This window comes from Manacus candei, unplaced genomic scaffold (genome assembly GCF_025592945.1).
Source record: "Manacus candei isolate 608988 ecotype Guabito, Panama unplaced genomic scaffold, ASM2559294v1 h1tg000024l, whole genome shotgun sequence".
NCBI lineage: Eukaryota > Metazoa > Chordata > Aves > Passeriformes > Pipridae > Manacus > Manacus candei.
In genome coordinates, this window is record NW_026138072.1 from 5265458 (window position 1) to 5289371 (window position 23914).

At 35.1% G+C, this 23914-nt stretch overlaps 1 protein-coding gene across 3 annotated transcripts in view; it reads right to left on the reverse strand.

Annotated features, from left to right (window-relative positions):
- AP3B1 (adaptor related protein complex 3 subunit beta 1) overlaps nt 1–23914 on the reverse strand; it is a 148811-nt gene that overhangs the window by 83752 nt on the left and 41145 nt on the right. For all 3 annotated transcript variants that reach the window (XM_051788095.1, XM_051788094.1, XM_051788096.1), the window contains exons 8-14: nt 13436–13597; nt 11160–11257; nt 8943–8997; nt 8792–8863; nt 6302–6364; nt 5318–5450; nt 137–246 (exon numbers count right to left, since the gene is read on the reverse strand). In XM_051788095.1, coding sequence (XP_051644055.1) covers nt 137–246; nt 5318–5450; nt 6302–6364; nt 8792–8863; nt 8943–8997; nt 11160–11257; nt 13436–13597 — 693 coding nt within the window. The remainder of the gene's footprint in view (nt 1–136; nt 247–5317; nt 5451–6301; nt 6365–8791; nt 8864–8942; nt 8998–11159; nt 11258–13435; nt 13598–23914) is intronic.

Here is a 23914-nt window from a genome sequence, read left to right on the forward strand (position 1 = left end):
TATTTTATGTTAAAAATTAAAAACTATGTTGTATTTCTCTAATATACTTATTTCCATTTGTAGCACAAATTCAAAGGACATAAAAATTTCACTATCTGTCAACAAGGAAAATAAGACAGTGTGAACAAATACTCACTGTAATGTTATCCAGGAGTTTGGCCATGTGCTTAATAATTTCACCATGGTGTGCTGGTTGGGTTTGCAGCAGTTTCTTAATGACAACAACACTTTCAGCAACTACAATTTCTGTATCAGACAAAACAAATTATTAATTTTAAAATCACTTACGCAAAGAAAAAGTCGCAAATAATTGATTGTAAAATATGTAAAAGCTTTTAAAACATGCTTTGTAGAACTGAATTCCATTTACTTGGTAACAAAGAGGTAAACTGTTCTAAGTATCACAAGTTCAGCTTCCTGAATCAAGTTATAAGCAGCAAAAAGAGGACAGAGAAACATTCTAAATGTAAAAATATCATCCTACTACATACTTTTTATGAAACTGCCTTTTAGTAAAGATGCACTTTGTATTTTTCCTTCTCAAACCAAGGAACAGTGTGAAAAAAAATTTGTTTTTCATTAAAATTATGCAGATTTGTAAGAAATTCGCAGTCTGAACTAAAAATACAAACACTCATTGAATTTTCAAAGAAATATTCAACATTAAAAGTAACAGATCATTCATATGCTAGAGAAATAATTAAACATTTCCTTTGCACTTTTTCACATTCTAAACAGTCGCTCAGGTCTGTAACCTAATCTCTAGTACATTCAAATGAAGCTTCTAAATAGAAAGCTGTTGTAAGATTCATGCCAAAGTCATGCACTGGAGTGCTTAACTACTGTAACAAGTAACACTCACAGCCTATTCAACTTGTATGAAATATCTAAAGCTAAAAAGACCCAACAGGTACAAAGGTGCAAGAGTAAACTCCTGCTGTAAGGAAAGATGAAGAAGTCCAACGACCATTTGTTAAACAGAGATATTCCTACATTTCAAGAGTTAACCTGACACATGGACCATTCATTCAGAAATCAAGGATGGTCAAGTTTCAATAGAACAGCATAAGGAAGAAATGCCTAAATTTTGGCATTTGTTTGTTTGTTTGTTTTTTTGAGAAAGTGAACTTCTTTATGGAGACAGGCCTTTCAAAAGCTCTGAGTATGCATCATTACGCCATAAGCCTATGAAATGCTTGAATTTCAGCTTGCAGCTTTTTGTGTCATCCTTTATTTGACATGACATCTTTCATTTTCTAAACTAATTCCTTGAAGCAAGGTTAACATGTCTGCTTCATATATCTCAAGGTCTTGTGTAATCCTACAGATGAATTTAATTTAAACTGTGTTTTGCCAGATACTAAAATAAGAAGACAATTCTTGAAAATTACGATCTGGAATATATATAGTGGGGAACACTGTAACAACAACATTTATCATTAAGTATTTTGTGATACACTGAACAGTTCAGAAAAATAAAACTGAACCCAAAAACCTAAGTGGATTTGAAGTCATTATTAAAACACTTGTTAACAATGTAGAACTGATTATGATAAAATGAACTGCACTAAATGAAATGTCACAATAGGAACTACTTTAATGCAATCTGTGGGAGCAAATTTAAAGAAAATAAACCAGAACTGTGAACAAATAAACCAGTATGGTTCTTTTACACAAGTCTAAATACCAGGAAAGAAGGTACCAACAAAATCAAAATGAGCTTGTTATAGAATAAGGGCTTGCACAGTCCAGAAAAAACAGAGAGGATCTTGGAGGCTTGCTTTGCACACACGAAGAATCCCCAAAACGAGCATGAAATAAAAGACAGGCATACAGGTTCAAAAGCAAAACAAACTCTAACAAAACACTAAAAGGCATCCTGAATGAGCAGCAAGAAAATTTTAAAATGTAACTTTACCAGAACTATCAAAGAAAAAGTGCGTAGAAGACAACAATAAATAAACACAAGAATTTCAAAACAGTGTAAATTATATCTACAGGGTCACATCAGTATCAGTCCAGGAACAGGTTACCCAGACTGGTGGTGATGCCCAATCCCTGGAAACATTCAAGGTTAGATTAGACAGAGCTCTGAGCCACCAGGTCTAATGGAAGGTATCCCTGCCCATGGCAGGGGAGTCGGACTAGCTGATCTTTAAAGATCCTCTCTATACCCAAACAATTCTCTAATTCTTTGGGTTATTAGAAGGTTATGCAAATGGTTAAAAACAATGTTAAAAGGCAATTACTAAGTATCCAGGCAAACCTGAAGTTTTTGCTTTTCAGAAGGACACAAAGTTTAATCTGGTTAACTTTTCCATCCTTATAAATAACAAAACTCATTAATATATATAAACTGAATGCTATAAGGAGTTGCTTTTCTTTTATGTCATTCTAGCAGTAATTACATTAGATATGTAGTAGTTACCTGATGCATTAACAGTTCCAGTGATTTTATAACTTTCCTGGGTTTCTATAGATTCATAGGGGAAAATAAAGTTTTAGCTATACATCCTACAATTGTGTTTACATTCAACCTGCAACTTTCAACAGAAAATCAAAGTCACTCATTTAAGAAAAATCTGCAGAATTTCTATTATATGCAGAATATAGTTATATATAGTATATACAGACAGAAAAAAGAGACTTCCAATAATCCCATCTGGCTCTTACATCTAAAATGACTTTTATGCCACAGTGCGGCTAGCGGTCAGTCAAAATTATCAATGCAATGGCTTAAGGAAAATGCAATAGTCAAATGCCAAATGTCACATCGAGGAACCAAAACAACTTTTCTTTTTGTACTTCCTCCAGCAGATGAGGAAGAAAAATAACTCTCAGTCCTCAACATAGCTTCACACAGAACGGTGTCTTCAGGAGTCAGTCAGGTCCAGGTGGGATAGCTCTTCACAAAGCTTTTTGAGTGTCTCATCATTGAACTTTCTAGTTTCTGTTGTGCTTCTGTAGTTCAAATGTTGTTGTTTCTTTTTTTCCCATAGCTCACAGCTTTCCTGAGTAGGGGAAATCTGACTTCAAATAAGCACTCATAAATATGCAAAGAAAATTTCAAGAGCAGCTCTTGCCTTCACCAGAGCCTCGTTTCTGGAACAACACTCTGACTCTAAGCACACAAGTTCCAGAATGATGAATTGTACAGCTCCCGTGTCAGTTATAGCCAAGATATCTCAGGTGTTGGGTTATATCTACAGTTAAGGCCATTCCAGAACAAGAGCATAGAATTAGAAGGTAGTTTAGCCAAAAGCCTGTTCTTTGGCATTCTATTTTGGTTTGGTAGAATTAGTCTGGTCACCTCTCTGACTCTGCTTTCATGGACCTCAGAACCTGCTGGATCTACTAGCTTGTGCTTCATGCTATGCAAAGCAGCAGAATTAATTCCAGGCTTCGAATGACCATGAAAGAAGTCGCACAGCAAACAGATTGCCTGTATACTTCAAGGTTGAAAGTTCGGGGAAAGCAAGATTAACCAAGACTGCTACACAGGCTAAATCTCTTTTTGTTCCCTTACCATGCCAAAACTCGTATATTCAGTAAGCCGAAACTATTGGTAATTTCCTGTCACCTGGGGAAAGGTACCACATAAATTATGCCATTCTATTCATTCCTTGAAAGAAGGAATAAAGACACTGCAACTATGGTAAAGCAATTTGCCAGCTGCCAGGTTTAAAAGATCCTAAATATATCCTTTGCAGTCTTTCAGAACAGTAAGCACAAGAAGATAATTTTATTTGCTAGACAACTACTTAGAAACAGACTAGAAAACTAATCTTGTTGAGACAGAGCTTTGTATACATGGACGTGCATGTGTGTGTGTGTATATACATAGAATTACTTTGAAGAAAATATTAAATTGACAATCTATGATAAAAGAAAACAAACCCTTTTCCTCTTATCTTTGTTTCTTCTTAGTAAAAAGCAAAACAAAGCAAGAAAACAGAAAAAAGGATTATTATGTAACAAACTTGGTATTCTGAAGTGATAGTTTTATTATTTAATTTAAAGCAGACGTAAAATGGGGATTTGTATATGCTGAAAGGAGCCTTCTCACTTAGAGGAAGATTGCTAGTAGAATTAAGCAAATCAAGAACAAGCTTTAAAGCTTGTATTTTTACTATGGTAATTGCTGAATGTAATACAAAAAGATGTGCTGTGCAGACACGCCTTGTAGCACAATACGGGAAGATATTTTAAACACGGCTGATAATCAGAAAAGCTTAAATGTAAACAAGGTCTAGAGCACTAGGAAATTAAAATTACATATATTAAAACTACAAAGCACTGAGGCCTCTCAGGAATTTCTGATACAAGGTGAGGGGGTTGAGAATGAGGACTCACAGGTCGTAAACCAAGTAAGAGAAAGCTCTGAGTGTATTAGTGGGCCACAGGATGACTACGTGCTGCCAAGGTGATGTCTCCAATAAAGGCTTTCTTATGATTACCATGAAACTATATCCAGTAGATATGGAGAGGCACTAATGCTGCTTTTCAAAGCTTAGAGAAGATCTCACCTACGTTCTCTGAACAATTCTAGTTACTCCAGGGCACCCCAAAAAAGCACATGCTTTTCCTCCTTCCTGATATTATTTTTAAACCATATATTTCCTAACTCTATTTACAATATTTAACTACATTCACATAAACTGTACATTATATAATCATCTTCGAGTTCTCTACTTGACTTATCATCTTCAATATTCATTGGCAACTAGCAAGATTATATAGTATTATCAGGTTTTGATTTATAGTGGTGCTGTATCCTATGACTTTATCTGCTCCTTCTTGTATTCCTTAGTGATTTGCAACTCTGTTTCACTATATAAAAATAACAGAAAGTTACGTTACAAAAGCAAGCCAAATTTGGGGCTATTTATTCTAAAAGTATTTAATACAGGTTTTTTTAAGTTAGGCATTGATGCAATAAAAAAAAAAATTCCAAGCTTTCAGCACCCTCTACAGGCTAACTGCTTTGATGCAACTAAACATATAACAGTAAAACTACTGCCATCAATGATAATCAAAACAGCACACTTTAATAAGTACAGCATTTAAAAAAAAAATAGGTAAACATGTAGTTGCAGGCCACAAGGAATTAGTTTCACTAACAAAAGAGAAAATATGTACCCAGTGAATATGAGACCGTTTGGAAGTCCAGAATCACTATTTTTATCCAGTCTTGTCACCTAAATTCTTACAAAACAACCCTAACATGGTTTTTAACATGTTCTGCTCTGTGTGGTTCTCATTAAGAAAAGGTTTCATGCCATCAGCTACTGAGAAATAAACAGAACATTTAGCTTACCATCCCTGTTGGACAGCAAACATACAAGGCCATTGAGGCATGTGTCAGTCACTTCAGTGATGTTAGTTGCGCATCTGCCTATAGCCTGAATTGTAGCTGCAGCAAACTGTTTATCTTGGCTTTTCACATAAGTCTAAGGAAAAAGGATTTTCATTAGTCAATGCATAACTCTTGTCAAACAAAGACTTACCATACTATTGTCATAGGACAGACATTGTACAATAAATTCAACCTAGAAAGCTACATTGCACATTAACAGTCATACTTTTTTCACCTTATTGTCACTTTTAGAAAGTATTTCCTTGCCAGCTTTGGTTGCTCATGGCCATGCAAACCTCCAAGACCAGCAATTAGTTTGTGTGCAAGGTTGGCGGAGTCGGTGAGCTCTCTCTTCAGAGAGGTTTCAGTTCATTTAACTAGGGGCATCTGTGAAACTATGAATAACCTACCTGCCTGAGAACCAGTATCTTTCAGAGAAATCCAGCCAGAGAACTGAAGCAATGAAAACAGATGTCATAAGCAAAGAGGAAAGAAAGAAGGACAGACACCGTTTCACAGTATAGGCAGAATCTTGCTGATACACAAAGATAATGGAGACAATACTATTTCATCAAATGACTTATGGAAGTGAGGTTCAGCCATAAATGCTGATGGCCAAATACTGCTAAAATTAAGATCCTATCATATAGTGATGTACAGTGTCAGTCAAGTTGGTAGAATTTGTTTTGAAGAATATAGAATGCTTGAGTTTTTGCCACCACCCAATTTTTTTTTGGTAGCTGGAAGGAGAGTGAGAAACAAAACGTTGGAACTCCTCTCCATATACAAAAAGCTCCATTATCCATCACGATATTTCCATTTTGAGAACATTTTATCCTGGAAAAGACTTTAACTTGAAAAATATAAGCCTAAGAATCTAAAAGAAACATTCAATAATGGCAAAAGAGAGCATTTCACATTAAAAGAGTATACTTCTCTACAAACCTGAAATTCTCGAAGCAGAGTTGATATGTTGGCTTCATTTGCTAAATTTGTCAAGATTTCAAGCTACAAGAAAAAAAAAACTAGATATTTTATCAAGAGCTAAAATATTATAAACAGTACCACATGCACACTATACTTTTATTGTATGTAAGTAAAAGATACTACTATTAAAAATACCATTCCAAATTCAACAGAGTATACCACTGTCAGTATAAATTGGCACCAGCATTGCACTCAAGAGGAGTATTTTCCTTGCTAGTATTCACAAAGTTTTCAAAGCAGGATGGTAGGGTTCAGTCATGCATTTTCTATAAGCTCTAGCTTTAGTGTTGCACTGTGTATCAAATGAAATACTTCTGTCAGCATGCTTTCCAATGTTACACAACAGGCCTTAGCACGTGACAACTAGCAAGTGTAAGAAGACATAATGGAAGTCACAACTGCAGATGGGGAGAGATAAATTGTCTCTTATATTCAGATGAACTGTAAAAAAAGACCCTTAAACTCAGTAAAGAAACACTTGCTTCTATGAGATTCCTCAGATCTTAATCAACATCAACAACATCAGACCGTGAAAACTCTCTTCTTTATTCCTGATGAACAAAAGGATGATATACAACACTTGGCATATATTGTTAAGATGCTATACTTCCAGACTCTTTTACCTTTGAATAAAGTAAACTGAAAAGACAACCCCGTCTCTCTAAAGAGAAGTCATACTCAGCAATCTGGTGGTATTTTTTGAGTTGGAGGCACCCAGAAAAGGATACTTAATTGATACAGTCCACTAGAACTTCAAAAACAGTTTGGTGAGATCTATAACCAAAGGTTATTAAAGATAACTAGTATAGCATAGAAAGCAAGAGGATAAATGAAAAAGATGAACAGGCAGGAAAAAAAGGAGACTATTTTATAGTACACGATGGCTATCAATGGAATATCACAAATATCTCTGCTAGCCTTTTTCATACATGAATTATGAAAGTAATGAGAAGATAGGTGACAAAGTTTTAACTGAGGCAATAGTTTTCCATGAAATGAAGACAAAGGTTGACTAAGAAAAGCTGCATAAAAGGTCCAAGTAGTAGGGGAGTGGTTAATAAAATGGCAAAAGAAATTTCAGCACATGTATCTGCAAAGTAATGTTCACAATTGTGTACAAACCTGACCTGTAAAGAAAATGACAGGCTCTGAGATGATTACAACTAAATATAACTGAGAAATTGAGATTAAAATATCTGCGAAGATATAAGCTCAATGCTAACCAGTGATCAAAAAGGCAAACTTGATGTTGGGGAAGAAAAAAGGAACAAAACAGAAATCTAAACAGCACAGCAGATGAACTCCAGGGTGCCCCTACATCTTAAATACTGCCATGGGTCTCATCATTCCGTCTTACAGCTGATATGCTGGAACTACAAAGGTAGGAGATGGAGAATTCACAAGATTTTCTTACGCGCATAACAGTTCAGGTTGTCCTAAATTTTTCAGCCATCAAGAAACAAATGAGACAACGAAAGGAAAAATGCCAATTTCTACTTCTCCACGCCTTCCACGCTGTATTATCAATTAATATGGAAATTTAAATGGATCAACTTCAATTATTTTGGGACTGACTTTTCTTGGATAACAGTAAGGCAGGCATTCCTGACAGCATTCCTGACACTTATCATAATCATTAAATGTGAAGAATATCTTTTTGCCTCAAATTTACTTAGACTTAATATTGTACATATAAAAACACGAGGGGGTTGGCATAGCCATCTTGGACTGTACCCCTCTTGAACATATAATGAGGGTGCAACATGCATGTAAAATGAAGATAAGAAAAAAATAACGTTTCTTTCAGAAAACTGTACCTTCCACTCCTAAACACAAGTGCCTAAGACAACCTAAAGGAAAACAAGAGAAAAGGCACATAATAGTAGAGAATTTTTTAGCTATTGTTTTGTCAAGGATTTCACATTTGTTAAAGAATAAGAACAGAGAAAACAAGACAACAGTCAAAAAACATGCACTGAGATGTGACCTTGAGGAAAGCCTAAAGTACTTCTCATGTGGAATGCTGACTTCAAAGGGAATTTGGGACTCTAACACTGCCCCATTTTGTGCAGGGGAAAGACTTAAACTCCATTTAAGCTAACAGTTTTAAAGACTCTCTTCCTCGCATGAAAACAGTCAAACTCTACAATGTTAGAATGGATGGTGGGATAAAAACTGTAGTGCTCTCTATCACTGAAAAGTCTTAAGCACTGTAGTGGAGAACACAGCCCATCTGCCACCTGCAACATGGTAACGAGAACTTCCAGGCAGCCTGACAAGCCCAAAGGACATTGGTGGACTTAAACTAAGCGCCACAACTCTGTATTTCTTAGCAAAGAAAAGAAACCAAACAGAATGAGTTGTGTCATATCAGTGAAAAGGATTTTACGTTCCTGTTGAAAACTGATTAGTCCAGCGATATACAGATGAATTTGTTTTTAAACTCACCTTCAGTATTTTGATCATAGTTGGATCAGTTGATCTAACATAGAAACTCTTCAGAAAAGGTTCAAACATACCCTGAAAATCAGAACATATTTATGTAGCTCTCCTGTGTTTCAAATAAAATATGATTTAGAAAATTCTAAATAGGGCATACCTTTCTCTGAATTGACATAGTGGCAATATTTTGCAGAACAATATACTGCACCTCCCTAGAATGTGAAAAAAAAAATAAGAGTCATTCCACAAAATTAAAGATGTATAGAAAAATGAAACATGGTAAAGAAAGTCCAATTTTATTTGAATGCCAAGTGAGTTATACATTTGTTTTGGCACAAACATTGAAGACAACTACAACAAGTTCATCATCTGCTTCACGAGAAGACACATGAAACTAGGTTTTTATTTTTTAAAATGCCAATATGCAAAAATATTCACTCACATCAGCATAATGGTGCTTCTTGTGGACCTTGGGTATTTATTTAAACCAGAAATCCATTGATCATTTTAATATCATGAAAATCACTTACAAAAACCTTATATTTCAACCACCTTCTTGGAACAAATATTTCAGGATATTTCAGTTGGAGAACAAAAACATACTGCCTTTATCCGCAGTGTTGAAATGACTGCATTAATTACAAGAACAGTTAATCCTTGCACAATTAGCAAGAACTGCTATGACTTTTCTGGTCTTAAATAATTTTTCTAAAAATTCTCAAAAAGGGCTAGGGTCTCCTGTGACTTAAGGGTTTACACTGGCAGGCATACACATCTATCAAAAAGCAGCACTTTTACACAATAGTCTTCCTAAGATACAGACAACAGATTTATGTAATATTCTTAACACAAAAACTTTAAACATGATTGGAGGGCATTCTCATAATTCGTGTATTAGTTCAAAACCTCAGCAGGAGTGAGAAAAAAGAAATCTGAGTACCACTCTAAAGCTTTTAAACTGCAGAATTTGTGCCACCAATTGCTTAAAAACTAAACAATGATTTACACACAATTTTTCTGAACCATGAGTGCTCAAACCTTGCATGCTGCAAATACATCCTAATAGAGAAATCATCATGCCCATTATCTCCTCTTACTCAATAGCTCTAAGGTAATTACAACTGTTGCTTACAAAGAAAAGTAATAATAGAGATGTACTTAATATCTTTTAAACCTATTTTGTGTAATTCTTACATAGGTACATGGAAATAATCAGCTGCACATGATGAACCAAGATTGGAAATTGCTATGAAATGCTCTTTCAGGTACTCTCACCCTAACTAGATTATAGTTTAGTTGACATTAATTTAAAGGCCATAGGCACATAACTTCAAGGGCAAACAGCAAAAGCTATTTCAAAGTGGCTCTAATAGCAGAAGTGTTTCACCCAGAATGGTAACAGAGAACAGACAAGCCATTCAACATAGGAAAATCAGAAGACTAGTGACATTTTAGGCACTAGTTGAGGTAGAAGAGAGAAGTGACTTCTCTTTTAATGGCATTTGAGTATAAATGAGTATATTACTTGTGAGTATGAGTTTAATTCTATCTGTGCATATACCAAATTGCTTTAGCCATTTTACTTATCTTTGTACAGAGAATGGGAAGCATAGAGATCTATAAAAAAAACCACTAAAATAACAGTGATTCATTCTTACCTGAAATAAAAGCATGAAAACGTAACCCCATTTTACTTATTTACCAATTTTTAAACGACAAAGATATTAGCCATGAGTAAGCTGCAGAAGTTTACAGAGAAAGAGCTCTATGATGACAGAGCTTACAAAATTTAAAGTACCTCTGAGTAATCTTACCAGGCATAACAAAAGTGACTTTTAAAAAAAATCTTGGTGTATGTTTGACACAAACAATGAATTTAAAATGTAAATTATTCTCATAGTGAAGTTCTAAACAAAAATACCAGGTATAGTTAGAAAGTTATTCTGAAAACATCTTAATAGTGTCTCATATATACATGGAAGTTCAAAATCCAAAAACTGAGCAGGGAAAATCCACTTCTATGCAGCAAATGGGTGGAAGTAAATTTCTAATAAATTCCAAGAATTAAAAAAAAACAAGACCCTAAGCAAATCAATTGGTACTACCTCTATTTCAATACTAACAAGGTAGCCATGATTCTTGTTAGAATGAAAGTCACAGAATGAAATACAATATTGAAGGATCCCGGATGTGGTAACGAAAATGATGGAATTACTTTCAATGATCCTAATTTTCTGAGTAAAAATGAGTATTACAGGACAATTTTAAAATGAAACCAATAATGAAACAGTTGCATTCTTACAATTACGGCTAAATAAGTATGCACAAAAGCTCTCGCAAAAAATTAGTAACGTTAAGTACGGACTTGACCTACCTGTTACTACGGAGTAAACGCACCAATGACTTAGATACAATACCAGCTTCTGATTTTGGTGCCAAATGCCAGTAAAGTTGTGCAACTGCCATTACCACCTAAAAGAAGAACATTCAAAACAACATGTTAACTTCAAGTCGTTCATACATATCTATCACATTTGCTACAGACCTGCAGAACTACCAACTCACTCTTTTTCAGAAAGCAAAGTGCCTACCTGCAGTCTTTGAGATCAACAAAGCAGACTGAGGAAGAACACCGGAATTAATATATTTTTACTAATTAAGTACCTTCACTTCCTCCCAGTATTTATTGTATGCCATAATAAATAGAAGGTCATAGGAAGAGGCACAATGAGAGGGAAAAAAGTACATAATTCAAATTGTAAAGATACCAATATCATCCCTAACAAGACAGTATTGCTAACATCAGCTGTACAAATTAATGAAGAAATATTCTTTAAAAATTCTGCTAATGTTGTGCTTTGACTTTATTAATACAAGTTCAAAATCCCTCATTATCTATTATCTACATTCCACTTAAAATATTTCACTCCATTATTCTATTATGTAATTTATAAAACAGCAGCTGCCTTTACTGGCAACTTTTAAAGTATCAAATCCAAAAAAAGTAAACACTACAGGGTTGTATACTAATATCCTGGTTAGCAAAAAGCAAAAGACAGATATATAAGCAGCTTATGTTGCCTATGAGCCAAGACTGGAAATTGCTGTGAAATGCACTTTTATTTTTTATTTTTCATACTATTTTTTCTTTTTAAGTTTTCTCATAAGTAAAAGACAAAATATGACCTTTATGCTAATGAATATGGCATGTCACAACCTTTCCTACAATAATGTCACAATAACTCTCTGTTTCAAACAAATCATAGAAAGGAGACTCCAAAGCCATCATGATGACACTTCCCCCGGTATCTTAAATCTTAGTATTAATGAAACAGAAATTACTATTAAGCAATAAAAAGTGATTAAAAAATCTGAAAACAGGAAATAACCAAAATATTTTTAGCAATATAATACAGGTATCTTCTATTACAAAGAAAAATGTAAGGTCACAAAGAAAGCAATTAATTTAATTGCAAGTAAATTCTGTATTTGAATAGTATGAATTGTTACACAGGTATGAATATCCGTGTAACAATTCAAAGCAACTGAAAGAAGCATGATTTCACTTGTCAAAGTGCACTTAAATATCTAACTGCTATATCGGAAGTTAAAGATCATAAATATGAGAACCAAGACCATATTTAACAGTGATAAGAAAATTATGGAATGTGAGCAAAAAGTAACTGAACCTGTTCTCAGCGAAGTATGATGGCAAACATATCAAATGCACCCGTTCTTTATGCGAAATTAGGAAATATCATAGCCATCAAACAGTGATTTCTAGCAAAAAGTTCTAAAAACTTAATCAATTTGTTACCAAAGTCTGCTCACAGATTATAAGTGATTTTGAGGAGTCAGACATTAGGAATCTAGAAGTATTTTCCAACGGAGAACTAAAACCTGATCTGCTTAGCTTATCAGGAATAATTGCAAGGTGACTTAATCATGGTGCAGTAACTGTTTTTGCAGTGATATGAATACTCACTATCACTGGAAGACTTTTCCCTCAAGACAGGACAAGCTGAGGTTAGAAACAACGTTCTGTGATCTGATTAACATCACAATGATTCACCATCAGCATAGCTTTTTCTCTTTCTAAAAATTTACTCATATTTTAAAATTTCATGGAAATAATGCAGATCATACAGCAGTCATGACGTTGTATCTATCCTGCAACCCTACCAAGGTAACACCACTATGAATCTGGCTTGGACTGACAAAATAATTCAAGGTGTATATTGTCTCACTTTTAAAATGTGAGACTCAAAAGAAAGAACAAATAATAAGTATGATTTTCTTGGTAGGTCTGTACCACTAAAACAGTTTGTGCCATCCTAGTTGCTGAAGGTTTTAGCATTAAAAGCTAGCTATGGTATAGTCATCACATGCTATTTAAGTTGGATTTGAATTTTTTGCTAATACTTTGCTAATACTTTGTTTATCCACATTATTTGGAGCACGTACCACAATCAGTGCACACGTTTGCTTACAAGCTAAGTTAAATTTGAAATAGCTTCTCCTAAAGTTACTAAAGAGTATTATCACATTTGTAAAGAGATGTAGATTTTACTTCTTTTCAATTTCCTAAATTTTCTAAAAACATAGATACTTAGTAGTTTAACATTTTAATGAAAAAGCAATTTGTCATACAGCAGCATTTCGGCTTTGAAGCAAGGGCTTTGTATTTCTTAACAGCAGCCTGTGATCTGGGTCCATGGTATAGGTGCTTTTCAATTTCTGATCCTTCTCCTTCTGTTCTTCATCAGATTCATAAAAATTATTTTCATTATATTCATCCACCACCTCATCAGCCTACCAAAAGACAAAATGACAAACATACAGAGAATCTTTGAATCAACTTGTTTTATTCACTAAGGAGGTAACATACAACATCACAACTGCATGCAAGATTTATATAGTTTTTTTGAAATTAGCTATAGCCTTTTCTACCCATTTTTCAAAGCAGTAGATGTAGTGACATGAAAACAGATTAATGACATATACAAAATTTCCTTAGAAATAAGATGAACTACCAAATGAAATATTTTTATTATTATTCTATAAACTATTTAAGGTATGTATATTGGTATTTTTTGGACTTAAAGCCTATGAGCTGAAAGTGACACTTCTGAAAACAGTCTGTTGCTTACAATTCCCTCTTTTTTTGAAAACAATGTAAATATGTGCATTCTTCCCTTTCTAGTAATATATAAACTATTTGTGAAAATAGCAAATCTGAAAAAAAGGGACAGAGTTTGTTTATTTTAAACAATTAGGTGGGTAAAAGGTATTTTGAGCCTGGTCTTCTCTGATGAAGTACAAATCCTTGAGCTGTTTAAATAAAATTATGAATTATGCGCATAACATCACTTAAAAAAAAAATACACCACCTTGAAAGAATTCATTAAATTTGAGATATTAGTAAATTGGCCCTTTCATTTACTCCACAGAACTAAATAAAAGAATATAAAGGAACACATCTTATGCAAACATGATGAATTACAACAAATCTTAAGATTTCTGATGTTGATACAAAAATGGATAAAGAATACAGTTAAAGTGTTTCATTATACTTAAATTTAATTTGCATTTAAAGTTCATAAACTTAAACAAAACTAAGATGGAAACCATCAAGATTAGAATAAAACAGAGTGTCAGATCTCAGAAGCTGTGGTCTGGATTACCAGTATTGAGAGTACTCAATGTTAAAAAACTTTTCTTAAGAAATAAGCTACTGACTTCCCCAACTTGTATGTCTGCACTCCTAAATTCTTCCATCTCAATTTGTCACCAAAGTATCTCATTGCAACAAAGAACATAACTGGGTAGCTGGACAATTCGCGATACAATGGGCTTGTTGGTACCAGATATCAACTCTACACATAGGTCTGCTTGCCTGCCTTTGAAACCTCTGTCAACATCTAAAGAATATCTAACCCTACACAACAGTTTAAAGTGAATTACTTAATCCATATACCCAAATGCTGTTTTTTTAAAAGACATAATTACTTTACAGACAAACGTATTTTTTAATTATAGATGGTAGTAGCAAAGTGATCAAAAGTGAATGGAAAAATAGCTAGAGATTAAAATAAGACACAGGTCTTCAGAAAACCACGCAAGGGTAACTTCAACCCTTTGCTGCATGCCTTGGTCAAAACTCAGTTGTAGTAAAAGAATCCATAAAAGTGTCTTCAATAGAGGTAGGAGGCCGGGGGGAGGGAGGGAAGAAGTAACAATGAATCAAGGTGGTAATTTTGTAGTGGTTTTTATTACAATTTCAAAAGATACTGAAAATAAAAAAATGAGAAGATATGTGAAGAGAAGTTTTAGTACTTGATGACAGTCCTCTCAGTGTTTTACAGAATCCATAGCAAACTCTTGGATTTCTTCTGCAGCAGCAAGTGAAGAACTTTCATTTCCTTACTTCTCTTTCCACAAACCTTTGTGGCAGTCACGTATTTAAACTAAAAATTCAGGATGCTAAATCGAGACTAGTGGTAAACGAATTCCTCTCTTGCCTACAGGATAGGTAACTTGAAAGCAAAATTCTTAAATCATGGTGAGTCACAACCCTGCACTGAAGAAGCTTCCTCTAACACAGGGAGGATAATTCAATCCTCATTGATTCAGACTTCAGCATCCCTGCCTTGACTGCTAACAGACATGCACGTCATGAACGCAACTGCAGAAACGCAACAGGAATACAGAGTTTGAAACTATATTTAACTCATTAATGACTGTTGCACAGAAACAGCCTGAAAATTCACATTTCTAATGGTTTTTTTTAAGACTTCTTAGAAACATACTTGGAGCCCAGTTCCAACTAATTATAACACAACATATGACTCTTATATAACCACTTTTAATTTAAATCTGATTAAAGTCTTTATATTGAATCACCTGCTTCATAACCCTGCAGCAGAAGTATTAATGTGGTCTTGTCTTGTAGTCATATATTTTATTGCAAATTCATAATATTCCTCTTTAATCTGTTAATATCTGGTAGGAAATAATTGTTCCAGAAAAAGGATGATGATGATACACAAGGAAATAAGTTTAATGAACTGAAATTCATCAAAATTAAGTTGATGAAGTCTATTTTGTCAGAATTTGTAGTCACAGGGGCCTACTAAGACAACAAGAACATGTAATATTGCAAGATTGCCACATTACCACAGAAAGGAAAGCAAAGTATTATGTATGAGCCAGGAGACTGCAAAACAAAAACGTGCGGGCTTCTTGGTACACAAGAATTGTTGTTTCAAATTCTATTAATCATCCCACACATGGAAAGCAGTTACCAGGCAATGTGAAACACAACTCACAACACTCACAACCCTAAAGCCTCAAGCTGAACTACAGGCTATATTCAATGTCAAAATGAGACAACTGTACATTTAGAAGCATAGACCCTTCAGATCATTGAGTCCAACCATTAACCCAGCACTGCCAAGTCCAGCACTACACCATGTCTTTAAGTGCCCAGTCTACAAGTCCTTTAAACACCTCCAGGGACTCTGACTCTACCACTTCCTTGGGCGGCCTATTCCAGTGCTTGACAACCCTCAGTGAAGAAATTTTTCCCAACATCCAATCTAAACCTCCCTTGGTGCAACTTGAGGCCATTTCCTCTTGTCACATCACTCAATCCACACCTGGATACATCCTCCTTTCAGGTAATTGTAGAGAGCAATAAGGTGTCCCTCAAGCCTCTTTTTCTCCAGGCTTAAACAATCCCAGTTCCCTCAGCCACTCCTCACAGGATTTACTCTCTAGACCTTTTACCAGCTCTGTTGCCCTTCTCTGGACACACACCAGCACATCAGTGTCCTTCTTGACTTAAGAGGCTCAGAGCAGGATTTGAGCTGTGGCCTCACCAGTGCTGAGCACAGAGGGACAATCACTTCCCTGGTCCTGCTGGTCACACTATTTCTGGTACAGGCCATGATGCCCTTGGCCTTCTTGGCCACCTGGGCACACTGCTGGCTCTTGTTTAGCCACTGTCAAACAGCACCTCCGGGTCATTTTCCTCTAGGCAGTTTGCCAGCCACTCCTCAAGCCTGTAGCACTGCCTGGGGTTGCTGTGACCCAGCACTTGGCCTTGTTGAACTTCATATCATTGGCCTCAGACCATTCCAACCTGTTCAGATGCCTCTGCAGAACCTTCCTACCCTTCAGCAGACCAATACTTCCAACCCAACTTGGTGTCACCTGCAAACTGACTGAGTGCACTTGATTCCCTCATCTAGATCATCAACGAAGATACTAAACAGGACTGGCCCCAGTCCTGAGCCCTGAGAAACATCACTGGTGACCAGACAACAACAGGATGTAACTCCACTCACTACCACTCTCTGGGCCCAATCCAAACCTCCTGGTATTCTAACAAAGGGAGAAAGCCTCGTGCAGAGATCAAAGAAAGGACCTGCATGCTCAGCAGTTGTGCTAGGGTTATTCAGGAGAACAGCAACCAGAACAGTATGCCCTTTATCTTGAACTTCAATCAGGAAAAAAAAGTATGTTTGGGGTATAATGGATAACATATGAGTGGGGTATAAAATAAGCACTGATAACACTAATATTTTTACTGCCAGCACAGGACTGAAGATAAGACTCTTACATTTGGGAGATGAAAGTCTTTCAGTTTTAATTATTATTGTTGAATCAACAACTGATGGCTTCTACAGATAATTTCCTACACACTTACTCTCCAATCTTCAGTATCTGTAGTGTACCCACACTAAACTGTGGAAGATGCTTCTTAACACATCCTTGAAGAAACGCTAGATATTTTACTTTCACAGGTTTCGAATTAGAGCTCAAACTGATGATAACAAGTACATATTAGCAACTTCATCAGAAAAAAACCCCAATAATCTGATCCTTTTTGACAAGGGAGAGACAGCATGGGAATCTGGGAGGAGGTTAAAATCTTCCTCTCCTTTCTCTGGTCATTTCAATCCCTTTAGATGCAGTTTCAGTCCAACAGAAGCCTGTTGCTTTGTTTGTTTTTTTTAAAGCATGTTTTGTTTTCACTAAGATCGGTAAAATTATCTCTCTCACTTTGTGGTCATAGGATCACTGGAACTACTGGATTTTCTAAATACTAGGTGGTAAGGGGAGAAGAACAGGACAGTGGCAGTCATTAGTTAAACTGCATTAAATACATTTAACAGTTTGTAGTAGCACATGATTTAATTGTGCAGTTAATAGCTTTTCTAAATTGCAAAATGACTAAAAAGTTCAGAACCCTGGGAGAATAAAGTGATTAAAAACTGAGACAGACCACTAGCATTCCAGGCTAGGAATTGCAAATAGACTCTGTGCATTCCCCATCTACTATGATTTATTCACAGCAGAGGAGTATTTTAGTGTGAAAGAACATGCATTAATTCTTTCTTACATTATTTCAGACATACCGTTTAGGGACATCATAAAGTATTAACAGTTTAAATGAAGAAATTGACAGATAGCAAATTCCATTAGTGTGTTTTTAAAGTCCCTAGGTAAATGAGCTAACACTTAACTGAGATTTTGCTTGAAGTTATATCTAATATGGCATAAAAGTTGAGAATGTTACTTCCATTTAGGAAAGTGTTCACACATTATGTGAATGCTACAATTACCTCCAAACAGAGCTTCACACACCCATAGACTGAGTTCAAGTAAACCTTCAATGACATCCGAAGCATGACCTCATTATATTTGCCTACTTTACCAGTCGTAACTCCATCTTGTATTGAAAAACTGATTCGAATATTTGTATTCCTAGGTTAGGTATAACTGAAGTTATAGAACTTCAGTTTCTCTCCCTGGATTCATAAGGAAATACACTCACAGCTTCTTTTTTTTAAGGCCTGCAGCAGAATATTTGGTAGGTAAGATTTTAGCTGTCTTCCAGAGCCCTCTATAATATTTCTAAGAACCATTCTCAAGAGTTTGGATAAACTAGGTTTTGAAGGTAAGAAGAGTTTTGGGATTATTCACTAGTCAGCAAATCTGATCAAATACCAAAACCACCTCAGCCCACCAAGATCAGTAATCATTTGCTGTATCATGAACAGTATCCTTAAAGAAGGAAAACGGTACATAATGTAAAGAATAGTTTTCTACTTAAAACATTAATATCCGAGATAGATCTGAAATTTTCATATTGTGTGAGAATATGCCTAAATCCTTCCACACACTTCACAGATGGGTTTCAGAATACCAAAATGGACCTGTCTTTGATCTATCAGAACAAATCAGTAATTGCTAAAAATCTTTGATACCTAAGCTACACAAAGGAACTAAGACACCTACATAAGCTTGAGAATTTAACTGTGGCAGGTGAAATTTAACATTAAGGTACTTTCACTCACATTGTTCTTAGCTTAACTTCTAGCATATATAAAATATAAATCAAATTTCATTTGTAGTTTACTAGTAATATTTTCATCTATACAATACCCTGTACAATTCCAGTGCAGATGTACATGTTTATTTCATTCTAAAAAAAGCCCCACAATTTCCCCATACAGTAGGAATATGCAAACTCATTTATTACATGAAATACCCTTTAAACTGCTCAATCCAGCCTTAGAGTGGCTTTTAAAAACTCACGTAGCCAATAACATAGGTTTTAAATACAAACTCAAAAGGTAATGAAATAAAACAATTAGTGAAAAACTAAAAAAAAACCAAAAACACACAAAAAACCAAACACAAAAACCCAAAAACAACAAACACAAAACATTCTATAGAAAGCCGATATTCATAAAAGTTTTATACTACAGCTTTGAGACGAGGATTGTACAGGTGGAAATTTGGGGTTGAGGTCCACTGAACAATAAATTTTTCCCAATATATCACAATTACAGTAACATCTGTGCTAAGTAACTTCACAGCAAGCTACGGTGAAAACTGAAGAAGTGTTCATTCTCATTGCTCTAAGAAGCAGCAATTAAAGTCTTGAACTGGTGTCTAAATATAGGGTCTAAGACTTAAATGTGCTGCAGTAATGAACATCTTTCCGCAGCAGCCCCAAAAGCCCAATTACTGTTGTAACAAAGTCTTGTGACACTTGCAGCTAGAATTAAAACAATCCATTATGAATTTTGGATCACCTTCATTTATTTGAAACAGTTTCATTCTCCTCAAAATGGAAGTGAGGCATAAAATAACTTTCTTACCACAAAAAAAAAAATCTTTCAGTAGTGTGTGGAAAAGGCACGATAATGACAGTGCAAAGACAAACAGATGAAAATCAAAGAAGAAAAAAACATGTAGAGCATAAGAAGAGAGGAAGCAAGTACAAGGAAGAACAGGAAGGGATAAATTAAATATTGCAAAATAAAATTCAGAAGGAACAAAAGCGAAGGGATTAATTAAAGGAAAAATATACCATTTGCTTCTAGCTAAAAGTTCACAACTTTATTTCTCTCAAGTCCAAAAATTAAAGTGAATTTGAAACTTTTATTCAGATGTTTGGCTAAGTGCTTGAGCTGCTTTTCAGTTTTTTATGATAGTTAAGGTTTAACATCAGTTTAAACATCTGAAGAGGCAGTATAAGCCACAATGAACCAACTGCCAAGCAAGAGTATTCTTCCACAGGGCTGCAAAATGAACCACAAAGAAAACCAGTTAATTGTTAGTTACTGCAACCAAAAGAAGGGTACTACATGCTCTAGAATTAGTCACCACCCCTCAGGAGTTATAGACAATGTATGGAGGAACAGGGACCTCACAGATCTTCAGCCTGTACAGAACTGCAATCGTTCACAGTGCTCTTGCTTTTGTAGTGTTCAGTATACACTCTAGTTACAACAAACCATGTATACTTACTTCTTAAAGCAAATCACTTCCTTCTCTCTGGGAAAAAATGGATGCTTTTAATAAGTAAATACAAAGAGAACATTTCCCATATATGCAAACAGACTCATATATTTCTTTTTAATTTTCATGTAGCTTTAGGATTGTTTACAGCTACCAAAATGTTTATCCAATATTTAAACGATATTTGGACTACAGTCCTAGCTCTAGACGTTAGTTAGGAGACTCAGATTTTCAAAACACAAAATTATCTGAAATCTTTGAAGAACGCTAACTGTACCTGTACTTAGATTGGCAGTCTGGAAGGTGGAAATTTGCTATCCTTACCTGACAGTGTGCTCATCTAAACATCATCGATGGACATTAAATTCTTCTTTACAGGATTTTTTTCTACTTCATTCTAATGCCTAAGTCAACAAAGGAGCTGAAAGCATCTTAAAACATCTGTTGATTCACTTACAAGTGGTATTTTCACACTAACAACTGCTGGTATACTTATCCTCTTATCATCCTTTTATCATAAGGACATGTTGCTACAATTCAGGACTAAGTTACCCCAATCTTCTTGTCTGGCACTTTTCTAACCATGAACTGGAACAAATTCATGCTTACACTGTCAAAGAAATGACCAACCCAAATAATTTGCATTTTTTTATATTTACTGTTCCCAGTGGTCCTCTAGAGATCTGTCATAACCAATCAAGAATTCTATCTCATATTACAAACAGAAGTGTACAGGATCAGATTCAGGAGTCTAAAACTTTCTCAGAGCAGAGGTCTGACCTCCTACAGGTCTTTCTCAAATGGTGGAAAAATTAACAAAGGTTTACTTTTGTAAAGGAGCTAAGGAAGCTTATTTTGCAACTCTTCTAAATATCCAGAGAAAATCCTGGTACAACAATGAAAAGACCACACAAGTTGCTACACAGAAAGTAATACCCTAAAGAAAGATGCCCGGAACAGAATTCATGAATACTTTGGCATCCAGGAAGGTCTCAAAGTAATCTAACACAGCATTCATTTCATATTGCTTACACACTTTTCTATGAGTAAGTAGCATTCAAGTGGCCAAAATTAAAGCCAGAAACTGTGGTGGCTCATGGGGATCTGCAACATCAGATATTTAAACTAAAAATTGCTAGTAGTTAGACAGTTAACATTTAGATTCCTATAAAAATATTTCCATTTCCTTCCAATTAATTTTCATCTCTGTAAGTCAATAATTTAGACAGAGATAAAAACAATTTTAACAACTCATTTGTAACAGATAGCTAGACTATCTCTTATCCTATATATAAATAATAAAAAGAACCTCATCTAGAGTCAAGAAGGCAAGACTACAGCACTGGATGGACTACATGGAAACTGCTGGTCAAATCTGCAGGAAAGCCAGGGGTTGCTTCCTTAACTTGAGTAGATACAGATGTCCTAAAGAACTTGCCTACACAGATTCTACTCACTGCTGCTATTCCACTGCAAGTCTGTCATTGGACTAACAGAAACCACAGCAATATACTTTGCTGCAAAGATACATGGCATTTTTATCTACAGACTGTACTTCTCTTATGCAGCAGTTAGTGTCTAGAAGCCACAAAGCAAAGCAAAGCAAATGAGGAAATTAATGTGCCTGAAATTCAACACTCTCTTCAGTTTTTCTTCTGCTGGATCAATTCCTTTATCCAGACTTCCTTACAAACGCTATCCCTAACACAAGGGAAGAGAGGGGGAAAATGGAGTAACGGCAGAAAACCAATAATGCTCCCTTTCAGTGACAGAAGAGGCTATTATACAGTGATCATGAAAATAGTCTTAGATTATATTCACAATGACCATAAAGTTTTGCTTAGAATTTCAAGTAATCAACTTCTCACAACCAACTTGAGGTAATTTTTTGTTATAAATCTATATGTTAAGATATTCTCACCTTATTAGGAAAAAAAACCCCTATAATTAACTATAGGAATAAACAAAACTGCTGTGACAGTAAAATAGCTAGCCAGTCCATTTTGTGACCCAAATGCTTCACTAAATATCTTCAAATAAGTGCTTCTGATATTAAACATTAACCCCACTTCATGCATATCTAAAAGAATCTGGCCAGGGAGTACTGCACTCTCACAAAAAGGGAGCAGTAACTGAATCCATACTGCCCTGATTCAGATTGAGTATTCTAATAGGTGCATTAAGAATGGAAGAAATAAGCAGCATAACACATAAGTTCACTGTAAACTAGTTTTCCTAAATTTAATCTTTTGTTTGTATCAGCCAAATCAGGGTTAAGTAAATCTACTGATGTATGTGGTTTTCTGGTGTCTGAAGAGGACAGTTTAGTGGAAGCTGAAGGTGAGATGAGTGCTTTTGATCTCTGGGAAAGAAAATTCTCTGGCCTCACAATCTTTTAGGGCAGTGGAAAAAAATAAAATAGAATAATCAGTGAAACTATCATCTGATATATCTACAAAGAAACTTCACTGAGGTCTACAATGGACTGTAGATGATATGTCAAGTCAGTAAAACATAACATACCATGATTAACTTTATCCTAAAAGATTGAATGCTTTTCTGAATGTTTCTTAAATATGTATCTATGTCTCCATATTCATCTTCTTATTGTGGGACCGTATAATAAAACTTCTAGATCCTCTACTGAGAGTTGGAGAACAAAAGAAGGGAAGGTATATTCAGGCTGATTCATTATTAAATGAATTATATACATAAAAAATATTTTTAAAATATTTTAGCTTGTTTCATTCTTACTACTTTGTCTGGGTAACCTAGTTAATAGGAGGCTATTACCCTGAATACAACTTTCCATTCTGTTCTCAGCCTCTCAGCAGAGGATTTAGAAGTTTTATTAAGCTCTCCCACAGTAAACCAGAAGAACTGATTCAGGATGCTCATTACACTGTTAACAAGTTCTACAACAGTTAAGGATAGACAGTATTTCCTATGTGCTGTGCTTGAAGCTTTATTGTTCACAATTACAGTTCACTCAATGTGCACCCCAACACGGGGAACAACAACAACAACAAAATATTTAAAGCAGTATTAGACACTGTTGAGCTGACTTAAGTAGCCATTAGACACTGAATTGTATCACACATAACCATGACCTTTATGGAATACACTAAGAATTTCTCACTAAAAGATACTAAGAAAATACCACAAGAGCAGGAAACATTTTAAAGCATTTAACAAAAGACAAGAGATCACAGAACAGCTGAAGTCAGAAGGGACCTCAACATTTTGTCAGAGCTATCAATCAAAATAAATATTTTCAATCTGTTTCTTCCTGTAATTCACTGAGAGCTGGGC